Here is a 20488-nt window from a genome sequence, read left to right on the forward strand (position 1 = left end):
GGCCGGTGGCTTTTATGAATGGAGCTTTGTCTTTGGAACCCTGGTGTGGATTATCTGGGGATTTCTGGAGTTGTTTTTTCGCCCGTCAAGGCAGGTAAGTGCGTTGGGAATTTAGGGAGTTCAAGAATCCGGCGCTACGGGCAAGAATAAAGGCCCAGTGAACACATGTTGGATCCTGTCATTGGTTGGAATCACAACTCCGTAGAGAGTATATCGAAGGAGTTGTAAATCACAGCTAAGGTAGGTAGATTTGTTACGAATACGATGCCGAAAACCGCAAGTTGTTCACACTTGGTGAAAATGAGAGAGAGGTCCAAGAGTGAGGTCAGTCCATAGGCGGTAGGCCAAGGTATTGTTGTCTGATCGCCCTGGCTGAAGTGCCGGGTTGGTGTTCCGAGTGTGACCCGAAATTCGAGTACGTTGTACTCAGGATTACCCGAGTGGGTGCCGAACGTTCCGACGGATATTTCCGACGGATGCAAAAGGTACCCGAAGTGCGATTTTGCGACAAAAAGCGACTGAGGGCACGCACTCAGCATGTGTTGCACCAAGGAGCTCCTTGGTTGCACACGTAACCAAAAGACCAGGTGACCCCACCAACTTCTGACAGGGCCTATGAGGTAAGTGTGCCCGTGCAACACCCCCATCCCTACTTTCCCTCTGATGGGGTAAATAACTTTGGGGGTAATGGAAATGTAGCTCGTCATCATAGGCAATTAGGCATGCTTGCAATCTACTTCGAAATCTTAAGGTTCACTATCCTAAGATGTGTCCGCTTTATATCAGGGCATGCATGGGGAGGGAGCGATTGGGAGATGATAAAATTTTCCAAAAAAAATAACCTTACATACGAATATAACGTTAATGTTCCAGCAATCCAAGAGGCTATTTTGCGGCGGTCCCCTAGTTTAAGTCTCTGGTCTTTAAAATGCGCTTCTTGAGTCTCCGATTCTCCGCAAACGATCTGCTCGAAGAGACTGCATGACCGCCACTTCACCGTCTGTCTTCTTTGTCTGCTTGGCTGGAAGGGTTGACCTGACATGACCTGACCTGTTCTAGTACCTTGTGAACGCATCGTAAGGTTTTACATTTTCATGGCAGAATTTAAGGAATAAAGAGCTCTTTATTGCAAAAGTAGAATTTTAGATCAGTTTAGTATTTACAAATTTGATATTTACATCTGGTGTGTTGATTTTTTTACCTTATTTTGAATACTGGAATGCTAAACAAATCTATTCATCGCGTTTTGATGCTGTGCTGTTAAAATGAAAACAGAAATGTCGGAAGCTCGGAGGGCAGATTTCCATCACATCCACGACGCCTGGATCGAGGCTACAAACGTCTACCTCGCCGTCATCCTCATCAGCATCGGATTGTTCTTGTACGTTAAAAAGTGAGTACGGTCTAACTCCGCGTCCTGCGCGTCGTTTTGTTTCGTGCCAGCACTGGTTGCTATATGATGCCCCCCTCCCCATGTTTTGTTTTACGGGAATAATTATAAGAACACCAACAACAAGTACAAAGGATTCTACCAAATGATTTGAATGTAGAGTTGATGAAACGAACTAAATTATCCTTCCAGTCGTTCATTGATTTCCCATATTCAGCATTGTCCTCCAGAATGTCTTACATGTCTGCTCAAATTACCAGTAATCATTTCTTTCCAAAACTCATATAACTGTGAAATATAACGTTACAGTCTCCGCGATCGAGAAAGAAGGCAGTTTCAGGTCTGTAGTAAGAAAGGTCAGTAGGAGTAGAAGCAGAAAGAAACAATTAGTTACGTGACTCCCAAAATAGTGTAAAAGTGGGGGTTCAAGGACTGCTAAACTGACCATGCCAAACGGCTGTCAGCATTTTAGCGTAGAGTAATAGTGGTTTAGTGTCTTGGTTTGTGATCTGGTGGCCCGGATTCGGTGGTGTGGGTTCGAATCGCGGGAGTCACGATATTGTTTCTTTCTGTCAAGCAGGTTAAATCTAACCTCCTTGCTTTCTGTTTCTACTTTCAGTTCTTCATACATTATGTACTTACCTTGATAATTTAGACAGATGGGTCGGGTCAAAGAAATCTAGATTGTATAGCAGGTGAGTCTAAACAGATTTTAGCTATCCAAATTACTGGTACATCCAGGATGACATAACGTTACCTGTTAAGTGTTTGGTGTTATTTGCAGGCACTTTAAGAGGCCGATGATCCGAGTGTTTCCAAGCTCAGTACAGGACCCTGCCTCTGCTGGAGACAGACGCAAAAGAGCCGATGACTTAAAAAATGTTCGATTGAGGCAACAATTGGAGCACTGGTACGTTGGTGAGTACAAAGATCTATATCTATATCATTGGAGAACTGTCCTTCGGTGTAACGCTTCAGCTTCGCAGGCACGCAATGCGGCAGCAGCTGGTTATATAACACTACTAGTCTGGACAGACTAGACGACCTGTCAAACCTAACTTTACATGTCTAACCGTAGACTCTGTTTAAAGCTATCTAATGAGGATGTTCCTACAGTACTTGGTGGCAACAAGCCTCACTCTATAATAGTTCTAGGGAAAAAAAAATTAGTTTGATATTTAGGAAAGTGGCATGTTTGGGACGTCATTTAGTAATCTGAGTACCAGTTGTCTGCCAATTGCATAATGCTATATTATTTACTTCTCCCTTCATGGGTAGTTTGTTCACAGAATTTGTACCAGGGTGTTCCCAGTATCCTAGCTGTTTGCTTGCTTACATGTACATTACAAAGTACATGTGTTTCCAGTAAACTGTATGTCAATTTTTGTTTCCAGCCAGAAAATGGGAGCAAGGTCAGGAGAGGCCACCATCCATGGAAAAACCATCCAGCGTGACGTCATCAACAGTTGTGAGCATTGAGGATAGATGATAACCAGGAGGACAGAAAACACATCACCCCCAAACTTGAATAAGCCATTACAATCACCAACTGTTGACTTATTACAGACTATTCTACTCAACTTGGAATTTGGGTGTGATCTGCAGTATTTTTGCCCCATGTAAAAAAAGCTTTGTTGGTTGTGTAAAAGAATTCTCCTAATCCTATATCCTAGCTTTGTTGCTGTTATAGCTAAATGCTGTACTATACAAAGCATGGATAACAGGGATTCTTGGTCAGTATTTTACACCAATTTTACAAATTTTTTCATGATGTAAGGAGCCAGTTTACAATTGGAACACATCAGAAAAATCAAGTGGATTTTGTATATTATTTACCATAGAAACTCATCTATTCAAAGCACACATTGTCCCACATGTACATATAGTACCAATTAGACCTCTCAGTATTCTACTTAAAGAGCATGTGTAAGGCTTGCTACCTTTTCCACTGCATGGAGGCAAAATTTGAAGAATAACAAGCATGACTGAAGAGAGATGCGCACTTCTTCACTTTGTTTCATGTATACTAAAAGTATGAGTGCAATAACTTCCATTTCAAGTATCTAAAGTTATTTATAAATGTTTCCTTTATTTGCTTTATTCTACAATAGCCAATAAACTGTAACCAGTAAAACATGTGTCTATTGTCACTTCCACCATGCAAAGTCTCCACTTAATATCATACAATCCTTCGTAAATGACAAAAGAACATATACAATTTAAAAACAGTGACAGATAGTAACCATCCTGCTGTTATCAGGTTCTGATATGGAAATGCTTGACATGCTTACAATATTGGATACATGTATGGGCATTTTAGCCTGTTATTGAGGTGACATGGTAAGTGGTCTGCAATCCATAGCTTGTTGCTGGAAAAAAGAATTAGCATTGCAATGACAAGGTTACAATCAGACTTGAACAATGCTAACAGGCAATTCCTCTTTGTTCAGTGATGTCTGAATATCAGTAGCATTCTGTTATGATAATATGGTACTGCCGTTTTACACACTTATAAAAGCTACAGACACTTGTTCTCGTGGCTGTATCTGTGTAAGTGGAAACTGCCATTGTGTGTTTACTTATCGTATTGTGCAAGAAACACCTGAGCCTGCAACATTATATTTACATGTCATGATAATCCATTCTGTGTTCCTGAGGTCAAGGGGGTTAAAGACAAAACCTCACTTAGATATATTGTACATACAGCCTTTTTTAAAGATCCTATATTTACAAAACAAACTGTACAAATGGTCCATATATCCGAACATAGGGGAAATATCATGTTTACCTTATTAGTTATGTGCATTTCTGTCCGTTTTAGTAGTATGGCTTGGGTGGTCAACATTGTCTCCAAAACTACAGCCATCTACACTAAGCATCTCTATCAAAATCCACAGGTAAAACCTCTTCAGTGTCTTTGGCCCTTAAATACTGCAGTCCTAGGACCGTGGATGTAACGCTAGTTCACACTTTGCCATGTGTTTCTCATCGCCAGAGCAGTTCCACAGTCGTCACAACACCTAGTCAGGTACTGACCGAAATCGTCCGATAAAAATTCACAAAATGAAGCTGACTGGCTTCCTATTCATTATACGTTTTCAGTGATCACTCCTTTCGCGGCGCCCGTATTGTCTCTTACTCACGTGACGGGGAAACTCTTGCGTCATTTCAAAGCAAGTTGAAATTTTGTTGGAATTTCAAGTTTACAAATGTTTAAGGATACTGTCTGTGGATTTCTGAACATTTTACCCAGTTTGAGTGCGTTGGTGGCTTGCTGATATCTTGTGTGTCAGAAGCAGTGACAACCGCACGAAACGTCAGTCCAAGGAGGTTTTATCAAGTTAAAAGTTCCTTGGTCAGTCCCAGTCCGAGACGCTCTTCCCCTGGCTGAACACATCCATGTAGAAAGTTGCACCGTTCCAAGCCTTGATGACGAACGCGACAGCGAGGAAGACGGCGTGTGCGACGAACCATCTGTACCAGACCTGACACAGGAGGATAGACGCCAGGCACACCAACACGTTCAGCACGTTGTAGTTGAAGTACAGAAATCTGTAGGAGAGGTGACGTGATAAGGAAACTATTCACGTACGTGCCGTCATTACGCAAATACGACTTTCCCGCAAACTGTATAGAGCGACACATTTATTTACGGACAGATATATGGTGTGGTATCGATCAGAGCTCGAATCATACTTTCAAAAAGCGGCAGGTAATTTTGAATGCAGTTGTATAATACGAGTCTCACTTACTTCGGACCAAACATATTGAGCGCCTTGTACACAACGCCGTTCTTCTTGGCTGTTAAGAAGCGATAACTGTTCCAGTACTCCGGACTGGGTCTGCAAAACACGGCAAAATATTTTAGACGATAAATTGACTACAAAATAGCACTGACTATGATTTGCGTCTGATGTACGCATGGCTACAGCTACCTAGTTGACACACGAGTGTACACAGAAGTGTCTGTAGTGCGCTTATAAGTCCAAAGGAGAATGTGCGGCTTATGTTCTGACCTGAGTATGCCGTTGACGACTATTGCGTACAGCAGCTGTAGGGACAGAAGAAGATGAAAAATATCAGTATAAGTACAAGCAATCAGGGGAAGAGATAATGATACTTTATTGCTCTGAATTCATCATAATTTCGTCTCCGTGCATTTTCTCTGTCTCTATCTTTGATCAATGCGCAGATCGCAGCAATTAGCTGGTTGATAAAGCAAGGTTGTAGTGTGACATAATACAACGATGTAATGCTGTTTCTGTGGAAGTTTGATTCCTTTTATGTATATATACCGCGTCGTCATCAGTGTGGAAGTTAATTGTAGACTCACGGCATGGCCGACGTAGCAGGCGAGTGGCACAGCGAGCAGCCAGATGAAAGACGGGTTCTGGAACTCAGTCTCAGTCGGGAAAGGTGTGTACCAATTGACCGATGTTTCAGGAGAGTACCACCGTACCCTGTAACCATAACGATCGACTTGATAGATATTCAATAGAATAATATGATGTCTAATATGATGCATCACCCAACGCCCTTATAAAATGATGACAAATTTAGTCCGCTTCACGACGTTTAGATGTTGTACTTACCCATAGGCGACGTAAGCAGGTAGTGAGTGGATGAAGACTGACGTCATCCTGTCTATGCTGTGGAACACGATGGAGTTGCGAAAGAAGAAAACCTGGGAACAATAATGTACATATAAGAGAAAACATATAATATCAGTATTAATCTAGGATTATTCTTTAACGTATCAAGGCACAAAATTTTTCTACATCTTTTAGCGCCTTTCATGGTTCACAGTCTTCTTTCCCTATGATCTCATTCATGAACTGCTATTTTGACAGCTGGCCTTACCGCTATGACGAGAGGTCCGTTGGCGATAGCAAAAGTGACCTGGAACATCCTAGGATCCGCCGGAGCTGCCCTGGAAATGAAACCAAATAAACAAAACATGGACATCTTTGTGTGCCGTATGTACAAATACAGCAGTAAGATCATAAAGAAGAAAATCAACGAAGAATGCGTGATGTACAAAACGCATACAGGCGATTTGTGAGGTCGAAAATATATCACATCTACTCTGACATAACGGTATTGCCTCTGTAAATCAATATTGTACAAGCTAGAGTCCAGAAAATTTCGCTACAACCATCAATGTACATTTGCGCTTATAGGACTGTGGCATAATTCATGCTACCTGTTACAGATCAGAACAAACGGAGAGAAGGACATTATAGGCTTACATCTTCACAAAGCCTGTAGCCAAATGGAAAATGTGTCTTGGGAGATAATGGATCGATCATAAGCTACTTCCGTCAGACCCCCCCAAAATCTACCGTTAGAGGTTTACGCGCAGGCTATTGGAGAAGATTCAGCAACACCTGACAGAGTATACATCTTCTAGAACACGCTTATATCCGCACGCTTTGTATCATTTATAGGTTAAAAGGGTCAGATATAAAGCCCGGTCTAGATAAGCCAAATCACCAGGATCACTGAATCTCCTGTATTGACGCGTTGTCGTGCCAACAAAGTAAGGGAACAGGTTCCATCAGTGCTGTGTCATTGAACGAAGACAAAACGTTTTTATCTTTCCGACGCACTGGAGAGGACCGGCACTTCAATGATCCTCTGGTCTTAGTACATGCAGCTTTATCATATCGTTTTAGAGTAACACAATGTCCTAGATTGAAGTTTAAAAAGAATTATTTTCGGAAGTCAGAGTTACCAGTGATGTGCAGTCGTCGTTACCATTCAAACCATGAATAATCGATCTCTGACATCATCATGTGACGCCAACAAAATACAAACAACAAAAGTTACAAAATCAAACAACTTACCAAATATAGACATACGTAATGGCATTTCCGAAATAACAGAAGTCCAGCATGAAGAACTGCCACTTCTTTGTGCTGTAGGTGCAGAAAGTGGGAATATTACTTAATCTATCTTTAACAGAGAGAAACTGTACTGTATAGATGTCTGCTACATGTAAGACAGAACATGCAGATTATAAAAACAAAGATGCAGGTAACGTTACAATTATAGAATCAATACTGTGAGATATATGGAGAATATATGTCAAAGTAAGCACAATTCGCATGAAGAACCTGAGGAATAGATAGCTTTAGGTACCAGTATAGATAGAGCCTTAGGCCTATGAGGACTGGGGCGGACACGGCGTAGTAATACGGGATGAGCCACTGTAAGGCGAGCAGACCGAACGCCACCACCACCAGACTACACACCGCCGCCACGTAAAACACCTTCTCTCTCAGTCGGTTCTTCGCAAGGTTCTGGAGTTGATGAGAATAACAATGACGTCAAATCTAATGGCACAGATTATGCAATAGTATTTGGTACAATGCGCAGACCAGGACAGACAATAGTATGATATCTATGATGCATTGTCCTTGGCCGTTCAATAATGGATGTATTGGATACTGGAAATATGACACGGGACATGACAGTACAGTCGAGTTACGAAGGGGTTCAAATTTCTCCAATCGGCAATAAATGACAACAAACAAAGGACCTTTATCGTTTAGAGACAAAATGTTATATACTGCAGTGCTTGTTCAGGACCGAGCGTGTATCTTTAACATGAAACGTTTGTTCAACCTTTAGGAAGTTCCTGACGTCATCTTCCATGGCCTTGTCATCAGGCACCTGATTGGACAATGTACTGGACGCCCGCTGCAATTTCCCTGCATCCAGTCTCGTTCTGGGAATCAGAATAGTATTCATAAAGATAAAATCATTTTTGCACTTCTTTTTGTTTCTTACAATGAGGAGATCTGGAAGACGGTCCTAAATTAAAGGCGTTACGTTTGAAGTTACGACCAAGAGTTGTCAAGAGTACTAGTATAAGGCTAGCAAGTAAACAAACAAAGAAGAAGAACTTTATTGCGCGACAATTGTAACAGGTACAATGTATGGCAATCTGTATGTACATGGGAGTTGAACTACGTGCTATTACAATTATCTAACAACTAATCTAATCTAATCTTATGTATATGTATTAATCTATTTAATATTATACAATACTTCAGAACATTATGCCAATATAGTATTGTCTCGTTTTTGCAAACATATAAGATTATGAGACATGTGAGTAAACATGCTATAGCCTTCACCTGTCCTGTCGGCCTTCACTGTTGTTTAGAACACCGTTTACGTCACCATTGCTGCATGCGGTCCCGTTCGCCACAGCTGAAGTCTTGGCAGGAGAGGATCCATTCTGTGGCAGGACCCCATTACTACTGCTGAGAACAGCTGGCGCCACACGGTTGTCTTTACGTCCCTGTAGTTCACCACTAAACGAGCCTTCCCTCTCGGCTTCCATCTCCAGATCGTCTACTATCAGCTCTAAATCAGAAGACTTGGATTTCTCCTTACCAAACATGCTCCCTGTGGCACCGGACAGGCGCGATCCGTGGCTGGGTGGACAGGAAAAATTGCTGGGGAAACCCTGGGCCTCGGGGGACAACTGAAATCGCCTCCACTGCAACAGACCATGGTGACAAGAGATTGCTATTACACTCCGAGGGATTATATGTCAATGTTGACAAAGATTCCTTGTAACTGAGCTAGCAGATTTGTCTTTTCTCACAGACATTAGGACCATCGGAAAGCCAAACATTTACGCCACAGACGTCTGTATCTGTGCGAAGCTACTGACGAAGGACGATTATCACTAGGCAATCATTCCAATCATTGAGCTGTCATCTACAGACAATACAGACTAGTTGAGACTCCATTCGGGGTCTCGAGGGAACTTGATATGGTTTATTCACATCGATTTTTTTTACAAATGTTTATACACAATAAAGATCACCAGTTCTTGAAAGCTTTCAAGACATTAAACTTACTTTTATCCATTTCTCATTCTGATGCTGAAAGCGAGTACACAATCCTTCGTTCTAGCCTCCATAGCAGGCTTTCTGTTGCCTTTTTTTGGCTCATTAAGGCCGGCAATCAGAAAAGGCCAGCAATCAGCGACCGAGCACAAATAGAAATGGCCAGCAAAAGTGTATTATGAGCCAAAAAAAGGCCACAGAAAGCCTGCTATGGAGGCTATCTTCGTTCTTGTTTTGATAAAGTTGATTTTAACTTAGCGGCCGCTTTCATCGCTTCTCCCGCTTATCTAAATTTTCTGAATTTTTTTTTTCGTCTGAGAAAATCATCCAAATGCATTGTGACCTTGGTGAAATTAATAATGACCTGTATGGTGTTTTGAAGCGAGTAATATTACACTTATTGTGTTGTTTTGCATGTTAGTAGTAAACGTAGGGCTAATATCAGTGAATGCAACGTTATGGAACAACGACATATTGTACACATCCTCATTACATGCTAATAACGTTAACAGTTGTTGATAATAGAAAATATATGTTGTTCACTTTTTCGTGTTGTCGATGGCATAGTCTCACACGCGTTCAGTATACATGATCTGATAGGGGCCTTTGAAGCGCGACAATGAACAGTTCTTGTACTACAGTAACGTTATGTGGGATATCTCCATTCTGTCGTTACCGCCATACACAGCCACCTGTCACCAAGCTGCAGGTGGGTGCTAAGATCCGATTGGCTGCTTTTTCAACAATAAGAACCAATCATGAGGATAGATGATCTTCTTCGCCTTACAATTAAAAAGCACCTCTGATTGGTCAAAGTTGACCTCCGACCTGCGCGCGCAGTTTGCAAGTGATTTGAATGAGTAAGGCAGCCGACAGAAGCCGGCCAGCTTTAACATTTGGCTGGCATTTCTACAAGATTAGTAATTTATTGCAGATATTGAACTTCTCAGGATGGAAGTGGTTCTATGCCAAGGGCACGGTAAGGCATGGTTTGAGAATATGGTGTCATGGTAGAATTATGTGTCAATTGCAACACAAACGACGTCAGTTCCCAGAAAATGTGACCAAGGGAAAGGGGAGGGGGGCTAGCGGCTACACCCTGGAATTCTGTTTAATACTAGTAATTGTTATCGTTTTTTGCCTTTTGATCGCTATGTGGACGTAGATTTAGGCAATAAGCTACTCTACGACATAATTTGCAGGCATGCGCTATTCTGTTTCTACGAAGGACATGAACTGCACAAATTTTTGTACAAGTAACGTTAAATTATTTAAAGATCACAAATTGGTTTCTTCCGGAATTCCGACAAATTTCCCTAAAAAAAAGGTCGATAACGTCGCAGAAAGGACACTTACCGCTTGAAAGGCTAAGGCTGGGGCCTGCTTGTGACCGGCTCGGACTCCATCTGAAGCCGATCGAGTCGCAGGGAGTCATAAGACCTGGACGTGCGGGCATGACCCCCGCGTGCACAGCACCGATATGGACATGGCCAAAACATGACGCACACGGGAACAACATCAGTGTTGACTCAAACGTTTGTATGGAAGTCCCATGTTACCTCTGCATGGACATGACGTGCTGGGCCATCACGTGTGAGGACTGGCATCAGGACATGGGCAGCACGTGACATAAGCTACAGTCCTGTTGTCTTTTTGTAGTCCCTGCCATGCTAAAGATCTAACCATTGAACCTCATGTCTTTAAATCAAGGAGGTTAATTAACTAAATATAACCTTGTTTAAACTAACCTATAGCACGTGCCATGCAGGTGATCTGTGTACCTGTAAGAACTGATGTTAAACATTAACATCATGATGATGTTCACAAGTAAACAACAGTCCTGCTAGCATTAACGTTACATTAGTGTACAAGTCAAAACGACAAACTTTTTATTATACCTGTAGTTGGTAGGTAGGCAGTTTCTATGGGCACAAGGTGCAAAATGGATGTAATGTTATTCTTTGTCTTTGGATAGAAATGAGAAATGGGATATAAGATGATAGAAACAAAGCACCAGTGGGCCAAAGATGTAAATAGCCTATAGCCCACAGGGTAGATAGCACTAATTTACAGATGTATTTAATGTATACTATACATTGTACATGTATAACATTATTTTTTCTCTCTTCAAAATCAGAGTACATGTAATTCTTTTTTACTGTGTAGCAAACAGGCTGAATGGCTTTTTGCATAGAAGCACTCCTGAACAACATTTCTTTGTAGGGTGCAAAATTGAATGGCTTTTTCAAGATGCTAAGGTTATCATACCCATACTATTTAGTGTTACAAAGTTTTATTTGCAAATCACAAATATTATATATAAATAATCTGCTATTGTATTGGCACAGGGTACAAAATGCATTTACTTTGTCTTAGTTAGTGCAGAAACAAAGCACCAAAGCTGAAGGTAAAATTAGAGGGTAGCAAAGTGTAAAGCCTGTAGTGTACAGGGCAGATGACGTTAATGTACAATCAGGGCTATAGTCAGCGTCCATTTTTCCGTCAATTGAGGGAAATTTGCTGCGTGTGACGGGAAAACTTCCAATCCGTCAACCTTGACGGACAAAAATCTGGTGGAAGCTACAGGCGGCTTGGGGACGCCGGCAACGGCCGTAAAAGCCACACACTGTTTGTTTTGCTATTGTTATGATTGTTGACAAGGTGCGTCGGGGCCCTTTCGCATACAATAATCTCATTAAAACCTGTTTTTCAAGGTCTCAGTTCAGTGTCTCAAACTCCTGGAATAGTGTTTTCGCGACAATGGGAATTGGCTAACGGAAAAAAATTTCGAGCTGGCTAGAGCCCTGTGTACAATGTATAATTATTCTTTTGCTGTGTAGCAAGCAAGCAAAAATTAAGGTTCATTGCCTACAGTGACTATTTAAGTGAAAGACAGAAGCTAGATGAAACATTTTGATCTTTCCACTCAGGTGATTGCCTATTGCAACTGTCTCAAATGTCTCCTTACAAATAACCAATTTGACATTTTTTTAAACCAAGACTTCCAGCCATATCACACAATTGTTTATGCCGTCTACCCTGTCATTCAATGACAAAATACCCTACTTTTGCTTCCCAAAACTCTCCTGCCAAAGAAAACGTGCAAGGATAAGAATTAAATATGATAGTTATTAAGCTTTCCATATGTTACCAAGGTCATACATTATCTTAATACATGTAACTCCTCATGTAGGCAAGCCATGTATGCTGAAGACTGGCCTCAGTGAGGGTCCAAACAAGGGGAAGAGTTTCTACATCTGTTCTCAGATGCCCCAATCATGTGGTTTCAACAAACGTGCTAGGTGAGTGTGGTACACCGTCACTGATATCCGTTTTTATCCAGTAGGCACCGTGGTCCAAGGTGAGTATAGAGTATGTCATGATAGTACATGTATGTGAAAAATGTATTTCCAACTCAAAGAACAGAAAAGGATTTGGGTGTTCATTCATTGGTATATTTTTACTCTTAGTAACTTGAGTCTTAGATTATTTAGAAGTCCTTTTTTGCCATGAGTGACTGGGGTAAATGTTGGCATAGAGTTGCTTCTTGTTGTAATACTTGCTTACTGTGACAGTCTAGATTTACAGCTCATAATGTACTGAGTACCTGTTGTAATATACATGTAAATTCCAATTCAACTTGGGAATCAGTTCCTTGCTAAGTAAATCCTATTTGTGTATAGGTATCCTAACGATATGACATGGACATGATGAAGAAGATTGGATGGTGTAATCAAATAACCTCTTTGGTGTAATCATTGTGAATGATATGTGTCTCCCTTGTTGGTACCCAGCATCCCTCCCTCTGGTTGCCTGAAGCATGCTGGGAAGACCATAGAGCTCCAGAGGCTTCACAGAGACCAGGAGACAGGCCAGAAGTGGTGAGGTTTAAACCATTTATTTTTCCTCAAAGTAATTCTATAGAACTGACATTGATGTCGCAGACAGATCCTAATGAAGGCTAATAGGACCCCATACCCCTCAGTCTTCCAATAACAATGAGTTGAAGATTTTTGTAACATATCTTTATAGATAAGTTATATGCATCCTAAACTTTCTGCTTTTTCCTTTTTCAGGTTATGTTACAGATGTCAGGTCACGAAGGATGCCACCAAGGGAAAGGGTTGGTGTGGACAAGTTCCTCACCAAGGCACTGCTGACAAGAGAGTCACCAAGACTGATCATGTCGACTCCAAGAAGCAGTGGCGATTGGCCCCTCAAGAAACAACATCAGACAGTGATTCATCAGAAGAAAGTGAGGATTCTGCCCCATGCCAGTCAAAGCCGCCATGGAGAAATCCATTCTACAAAGAAGCAAAGAAAGAAGGACAGACAGTTGCATCATCAGGAAAGAAGTTGGATGTCTTGGAGAAAAATTCAGAAAAAGAGAACTTGATGAAATATGTGGATGACAACAAAATCTATGATAGTAATGGTGGTAAACATGCCGACCCTGGCAGGGATAAGTCCCTTTCCTCTGGGAGGGGGGCTGCTAGAGATGACCCAGTGTGTGTAGAGAAAGGTGGATCAAAATCTGACAGAGAACGAGGAGGGGAAACACTAAATGCAGAACAAAAAGTACCAAATGCTGGAGGTACAGATGTCAGTAAGGTAGATGAGAAGAAAGGCAAGAAGAGTGAAGGAAAGGAGAGCAGTAAAGGACTTGCCAAACAAGTGTTACCAAAGTCCAAGACAGGTGAGGTGGTGAAGGGCTCAGACAGATCAAAACAACCTCAAGGCAAAGAGGATGAAGTTATTGTACTTTCTGATGATGAAAAGGATCAAGTTAAAAGTACTCAAAGTCATAGTGCTGATGTAAAGGTAAAACAGGGTGCAATGCAAAACCAACCACTCAAAGAAGATGTTGTCAAGCCAAAACAGACAGTCGCAGAAGGGCCTGTGACCAATCAGCCAATCACAGCAGTGCATATGAAGCAACAACCAATCACAGCCTTCCCAGGGTTCCAGCCTGCTAGCCAGCTGATGTCCAGAGCTGATGCAGCACTTCGAGCAGATCTGGTGGATCAGTTACGCAAGAAGGAAGTAAGCAAACACTGATGTTCAAACAATGGATACTATTTAGAAAGCACTTGGTAGTACGAATCTCTGAAACTTAATATTGCTTAAGAATAATTTCTGACAAAATAGATGGACTTTTAATCTCTGCAGGCAACTAGGTGTTATGGAAACTGTAAGCATTTCAGCATACAGGCTTCATCACCAAGAATATTCTCAGGCTCTAAAACTGCTGAGCCTTAAAGCTTATTATCCTTTGACATACACAGTACAGAGTGGCCTATCATTTAAGAATATCTTGTTTTTTTTTCTTTTTCTGTCAACCTCAGGAGTTGGTGAAGAAGGTCCAGCTGTCTGTACTGCCTGATGGAGGGAAGAAACTGAAGACACAGATTGAGGACCTTGAAAAAGCTATCAGATCCATTGATCTTGGTGTAAGTCAAGGGCAACCTCAAGGTGAGCTCAAGGGGATATTAACTAACCAGTGTTGAAGACGGGTTGACATCTTAGTTTATCTGCTGTCATATCATTATAAGCCTAAAGGAAACAAAAAATTAATATGGCTGAGATACTTACAAGTTTTGTCGCAAGGATTGTGCAGGCAAACTTAAATGGCTTATTGAGCATTTATCATTGATGTGATTTATTTTTGCTGGTGCCTCAGGAGTCCATATCCATCAGCAGTACCCCAGTAAGCACCATCCACAGGGGGACAAGAGGGTCCTCCCCACCCATGCCCAGCCTCTCCCTGCCCACGTCCTGCAGCAGATGTATGCCCCCCACCCCCAGGGGCAGACGCTGTACGGGGGTCGGATGACGGCCTCCAGGCTTCAGCAGGTGGCAGGAGTGACTTCTGAGGCAATCGAGAGGCTGCACAAGTAAGACCATGTTCCCTCTCACCCTCTGTCAGAATAACTTACTTTATAATATACATTTGTATAGCAATGAGTTTGTCTCAACCAGTACCAATGTGTTATTCTTGTCAATCTGCAATGTTTTTTTTTTATAATCATGACCTCTACCAGAAGGTTATGTCTTGGACAGTGTCTGTGTGTGTGTGACGGTGTGCGCCTTTCTGTTGATGGACATGATAAATTAACACGAAAAGATGGATGTCATTGGAATGGTTTCATTGTTTGGCTAGGTTGTAGCAAAATTGTAAATAATCAGATCTTGGGCCCCATGACTGTGTCTTATGTTATGTTGTTTACAAACAAACGCTCGTACATACAGGTTCTACTGCAGCACTGTAGGAAGGACCTACAATGCCCATTTTTTTGCCAATTGTACTTTGTCTCTTTGATTGCAACCTACCTCCAAAATATCATGAAGATCCATCAACAGCTTTGCATGTTATGCACCCATACATCCAAAACCATAGCTGGGCAGAAAATTTTACCTTCTTCTGTTCTTGGTTCTTAGATCCACCAGTTTCATGTCCAATATTGGGCTCACATTTTTAAATTTTTTTATCTTATTCATTTTATCTATCATTATGCAAGGGTTCAGAGCATCTTGTGATCTTTTTATCTAGTTGGATTGACCTTTGTCAATGTTGCAGGTCTCTGGAGTCCTGTCCACCCCCAGAGGCTGAAATGGGAACTCCTGCCAGCCTGCGTGTGAGCCTGCTGCCCCATCAGCGACAGGCTCTGGCCTGGCTCACCTGGAGGGAGGGGCAGCATCCTTCTGGAGGGATTCTGGGTAAGGAAAGATGGCAGATTTCATTCCTCAGTTTTCATAGGTCAATTAAGAAAGGTATGATGCTGTAGAATTCTATAAATTATAACTTAAATTGTACAGCTGTCAGCATGACTAGAAATAATATTAACTTACGTTATCTGACTTCTTTCAAGACTCACAAACACACAAAGACTCAGACTGGTCATAGACGATGATGGGGAAACGTTATCACTTCATGCTGCAATTTCCCAGGCATCCAGATCAGAGTCATTATTGTACATATACATGAAGTAACCTTGTATGTTGGTTCGTCTTCACAGCTGATGACATGGGGTTGGGGAAAACATTGACGATGATCTCTCTGATACTAACTCAGAGGCAGAACAAGGATACACGAAACAAGACAAAAGGTACAGATGTTGGTCTGATACATGTATACACTATATAGGGGAGATATTTAGCTTTGGAAATTGAATTGATGAATAATTTGTACAGCTGAAATTGATAGACATAACTGTAAAACAAAAATAAGTGTTGGGGCCAAAAGCTTGTTTTTGGCTTATTCCAGAGTTGATGTTTCACCTGCTCCTCTTTTAGAGATGAACCCAAAATCAAACCCTATCATTTCCACCTTACACAAAGAAAAAATTATACTAGTACTTAACTTTCAAAAATTGCTGTGTAATCTCTAGTATGTGTCATGCATGAAATGAAGTTTGTATAAGTGTCACCTGATACCAGGGGTGCCAAAGCATTTGTACAGGTCCCTGGAATTTGTAGACAGAATATTATGAACATCGTTGGCAGAAGCACTAACTAAGAATCATTCCTTCTACGTTGTGTTTTGTGTAAGATTTTAAGGTTTTTTGCTCGGTGCTCTGTGCATTTTTCATAACATTTGTACAGATTTCCTAGAATTTTTACAAATGCTTCGGCACCCCCAAATATTTTTTATTGTACATGACATGATGTACAGTACCAGCTCCAGAGGGTGTAGTGAAGTCGTGCGCCACCCTGGTGGTGTGTCCCGCCTCCCTGATCCTCCACTGGAAGGCTGAGGTGGAGCGCCACACGGAGGACGGCACCCTGAGAGTGTACCTGTACCACGGACAGAACAGGACAAAGGACCACACAGAGTAGGTCATTACCATGGTAACATGCACCCTGGATAGAATGCCATGTTTGCTGCAAGGTTAAAACCTGAATTTTGTAAAATTTGGTTAAATGTGAAATGAACTTGCCCCGTACAAATGTACATTGAATCCTTGAATATTGTTGTAATACTATGCGGTACATACTACTTGTCCTTCGTGGTATTACCATTAGAAATATGTGAGGATCATTATCTTTCTGTAGGCTAAAACAGGATACATTGTCATGTTTAGTGTGAACCTTGTACCCACCCCAGGCTTGTTGAGTATGACCTTGTACTCAGCACCTATGAGCTTGTGCGGAAGGAGTGTTCCAGCTGGGCTGCTGAAGTTCCTACCCAGGACGGGGAGAATGGGGAGAACCAGGTACCAGGAAACTTTTAAGGCTTTTGTCATTCTATATTTGGCCTTCGTGAAGTTGTTGCAGGATTTCCATGAGTTTTGGTGGGCAGCCAAGTCTTACTAAAATCCTCCAGAGCCCATCACGGCTAACGGTATCGAAGGCCTTTGTAAGATCAATGAATGCCGCATACAGTCCTATGTTCTGTTCTCGGCACTTTTCCTGGATCTGTCTGAGAACAAAAGTCATGTCTGTTGTGCTCCTGTTTGCCCTGAACCCACACTGGCTTTCGGGGAGGTTCTCCTCAGCAACTGTTGGGATAAGCCGGTCCAGAATGACCCTTGCTAGGATCTTCCCAGCGATGGACAGTAGTGTTACACCTCGGTAGTTCGAGCAGTCAGACTTCTCGCCTTTGTGTTTGTAGAGGGATACGATGACTGCATGGCTGCCCACCAAAACTCATGGAAATCCTGCAACAACTTCACGAAGGCAAATGGGACAAGTCAAATACAAAGGTGACCTGTCAGACCCATTCCCCATTGAAAATGGGGTCAAGCAAGGTTGTGTCTTGGCACCCACATTATTTGCCATATACTTCAGCATGATGCTCAGGGAAGCCAAGGAGGACCTCACAGATGGAATCTACATACGATTCCGAACTGATGGCAGCGTTTTTAACCTGCGAAGACTCCTGGCTCGCACCAAAACCATTGAAGCATTGATACTCGAGCTGCTGTTCGCAGACGACTGTGCCCTTCTTGCTCATACAGAGGAAGCCCTCCAGAGAGCTGTCAACCATTTTGCAGATGCAGCTAGGGCCTTCGGACTCACCATAAGCCTAAAGAAAACAGAAGTGCTGCACCAAAAGTCACCTCATGAGAGCTACCAGGCACCACACATAAGTATTGATGGCACCCAACTCAATACAGTAGAGAACTTTACATACCTTGGGAGTGTGATTTCCAACGATGCTTCAGTCGACAAAGACGTGGACAACAGACTCTCCAAAGCCAGTATTGCCTTTGGACGGTTACGAAAACGTGTCTGGAAGAACCACAACCTGCGGCTGTCTACCAAAATCCTGGTCTACAAAGCAGTCGTTATCACCACCCTTCTGTATGGATCGGAGGCTTGGGTGCTATACCGGAGACAAGTAAAGCTTCTGGAAAGATTCCATCAGCGAAGTCTTCGCTCCATCATGGCTATCAACTGGCAGGACTTTATAACAAATAACGAGGTTTTGAAGCGAGCCAACATCTGCAGCATAGAGGCCATGCTCATGTCCAGACAGCTACGCTGGGCAGGTCACCTGGCTCGAATGGAGGAAAGTAGAATGCCTAAGGCTGTTTTCTACAGTGAACTCTGCTTAGGCAAGCGTACCAGAGGCGCTCCCAAGAAACGGTATAAAGACCAGTTAAAACAACAACTCAGAGTAGCTGGCATCCCTGAAGCTGAATGGGAAAATAGAGCAGCTAACAGAGCTAACTGGAGAACGTTGACAAGGCGGGGCACAGAGGCCCTTGAGACTAAGCGTCATGACCATGCTGAAGAGAGAAGGAGGAGGAGAAAGGAGGCAGCTGACCAGACCGTCTCCTCGGCCCAGTTCACCTGCCAGCAGTGCAGCAGAGTGTGCAGGTCAAGGATAGGACTGCTCAGCCACATGAGGGCCTGCAGACCATCCAGAACTTCCCACGAATCCTCGACGACGGGGAAAGAGCCATGATTTTGCGGCCACATTTTATTTACCATAGGCAGAAGATTAAACACTTTTAGTAGGTCACACAAATTGATTTGATGGATGTGTTTTGTTCAATATGATAACACAATGTACTGGTAATATTTGGTCAGCAGATTACCCTATTACCGGTACCAGTAAGAAGTGTAGAATTTTTCTTGTTAATGATGTTTGCAATATCTAAAGATTTAATGGAAATTAAAAAAGGCTGTTGTTATTGTAATCAGAGTGACAGCGCTAAGCCCCGAGGTCCCATGCCCGTGCTCCTGCGAGTCATCTGGGACAGGATCATACTGGACGAGGCTCACGCCATCAAGAACCACAAGTCGCAGACGTCGGTCGCTGCCTGCCAGCTGCGGGCCCACAGCCGCTGGGCCATGACGGGAACACCCATACAGAACGACCTGATGGACATGTACCCTCTGCTGCGCTTCCTGCGCTGCTCACCCTTCGATGAGATGAAGGTTTGGAAAAAATGGGTGGACAACAAGACAGGTGAGTTAAGGGAACGACTAGGAACAGATTTCATTTCATGAAACAAGTGCCAACTGAGTTTGCAATGTATGTGTGGTCAAGTACTGAATGTTACTGAAAGGTTTTATCTGTTGCTGTTGACCAGCCAATGGGAAGGCCCGGCTGAACACGCTGGTGACCAGCCTGTTGCTCCGCAGAACAAAGGGGCAGGAGGGCAGGGACGGCCGGCCGCTGGTCAGGCTCCCACGATGCAGCAGGATAAGTCATGTGATCAAGCTGTCTGAGGATGAGAGGACTGTGTATGACAAATTCTATCAGGACACCAGGTGGGTAATTGTCATGTTTTCCGAGAGTTCTTGGGTATAACTTCAGAACCCCCTCTCATGACATTTTCTGACCTTATAGGCTTTTAAACATCAACCACAGTCACTGTGGTGATATTGACATTTCCTGCCAGATTGTAGAACTAGTACAAACTGATAATATAAAAATTGGGTGCTCCAGACTTCAATGCAAGTAAAAATGGTTATGAAGATTAGACTGAAAGCATGTAAATATACTTGGTTATGTTCATTGTTGAATTGATATTTGTATTCGCCAAATTGCAATTACATCAGCAATTGGATATGATTTTGGATTGGTCAGACATTTCAGGCAGAATCCACTACCTTTTGTCAGTGACGCTGATGTTTGTATTGTTTTCAGAAAAACCTTCCAGAATTACCTCCTCCAGCATGGAGAGAAGGAGAACCTAAAAGACACGGCTCCCCCCTCGGTTGGTACAGTCCAACCTGTTCCTGCAGGGGACCCGAGGAGCGCAGCAGGACAGCAGCAGAA

General features: G+C 42.5%; 4 protein-coding genes across 7 annotated transcripts in view; 2 read left to right on the forward strand and 2 right to left on the reverse strand.

Annotated features, from left to right (window-relative positions):
* LOC118412808 (zinc finger protein 37-like) overlaps positions 1 to 1067 on the reverse strand; it is an 8425-nt gene extending 7358 nt beyond the window's left edge. Inside the window, exon 1 of one of the 2 annotated variants that reach the window (XM_035815846.1) lies at positions 848 to 1067. In XM_035815846.1, the coding sequence (XP_035671739.1) occupies positions 848 to 1042 (195 nt within the window). In that variant the 5' untranslated portion in view covers positions 1043 to 1067. The remainder of the gene's footprint in view (positions 1 to 847) is intronic. The other variant, XM_035815847.1, reaches the window with a different exon arrangement.
* Positions 1068 to 1215: 148 nt separating this feature from the next.
* LOC118412825 (small integral membrane protein 19-like) lies at positions 1216 to 3524 on the forward strand. 3 transcript variants are annotated; one of them, XR_004830824.1, is made up of 4 exons: positions 1241 to 1393; positions 1700 to 1746; positions 2175 to 2308; positions 2785 to 3513. XR_004830824.1 is itself a non-coding variant. In XM_035815863.1 (3 exons), exons 1-3 carry the CDS (start codon positions 1266 to 1268, stop codon positions 2877 to 2879), a joined length of 357 nt encoding a protein of 118 aa, XP_035671756.1. In that variant the 5' UTR covers positions 1216 to 1265; the 3' UTR covers positions 2880 to 3524. The 3 variants fall into 3 exon arrangements, 2 of the variants coding, with proteins under 2 accessions (XP_035671756.1, XP_035671757.1); XM_035815863.1 differs by lacking the exon at positions 1700 to 1746 and having other exon boundaries at positions 1216 to 1393; positions 2785 to 3524; XM_035815864.1 differs by lacking the exon at positions 1700 to 1746 and having other exon boundaries at positions 1216 to 1393; positions 2175 to 2300.
* LOC118412820 (glycerophosphocholine acyltransferase 1-like) lies at positions 3460 to 10956 on the reverse strand. Its single transcript, XM_035815858.1, has 11 exons — positions 10612 to 10956; positions 8533 to 8900; positions 8018 to 8120; positions 7532 to 7692; positions 7237 to 7308; positions 6251 to 6320; positions 5983 to 6074; positions 5724 to 5850; positions 5407 to 5441; positions 5143 to 5232; positions 3460 to 4942 (listed from the first exon to the last, which is right to left on the reverse strand). The coding sequence occupies exons 2-11, from the start codon at positions 8799 to 8801 to the stop codon at positions 4747 to 4749; spliced, it is 1215 nt and encodes a 404-aa protein (XP_035671751.1). The 5' UTR covers positions 8802 to 8900; positions 10612 to 10956; the 3' UTR covers positions 3460 to 4746.
* LOC118413589 (transcription termination factor 2-like) overlaps positions 10106 to 20488 on the forward strand; it is a 14022-nt gene continuing 3639 nt past the window's right edge. Inside the window, exons 1-13 of the mRNA XM_035817116.1 lie at positions 10106 to 10234; positions 12449 to 12557; positions 13050 to 13136; positions 13332 to 14298; positions 14601 to 14727; positions 14936 to 15149; positions 15833 to 15972; positions 16272 to 16361; positions 16928 to 17087; positions 17360 to 17468; positions 19405 to 19672; positions 19797 to 19977; positions 20357 to 20482. Coding sequence (XP_035673009.1) covers positions 10207 to 10234; positions 12449 to 12557; positions 13050 to 13136; positions 13332 to 14298; positions 14601 to 14727; positions 14936 to 15149; positions 15833 to 15972; positions 16272 to 16361; positions 16928 to 17087; positions 17360 to 17468; positions 19405 to 19672; positions 19797 to 19977; positions 20357 to 20482 — 2606 coding nt within the window. The 5' untranslated portion in view covers positions 10106 to 10206. The remainder of the gene's footprint in view (positions 10235 to 12448; positions 12558 to 13049; positions 13137 to 13331; positions 14299 to 14600; positions 14728 to 14935; positions 15150 to 15832; positions 15973 to 16271; positions 16362 to 16927; positions 17088 to 17359; positions 17469 to 19404; positions 19673 to 19796; positions 19978 to 20356; positions 20483 to 20488) is intronic.

The sequence above is a fragment of the Branchiostoma floridae genome, chromosome 4 (assembly GCF_000003815.2).
Source record: "Branchiostoma floridae strain S238N-H82 chromosome 4, Bfl_VNyyK, whole genome shotgun sequence".
NCBI lineage: Eukaryota > Metazoa > Chordata > Leptocardii > Amphioxiformes > Branchiostomatidae > Branchiostoma > Branchiostoma floridae.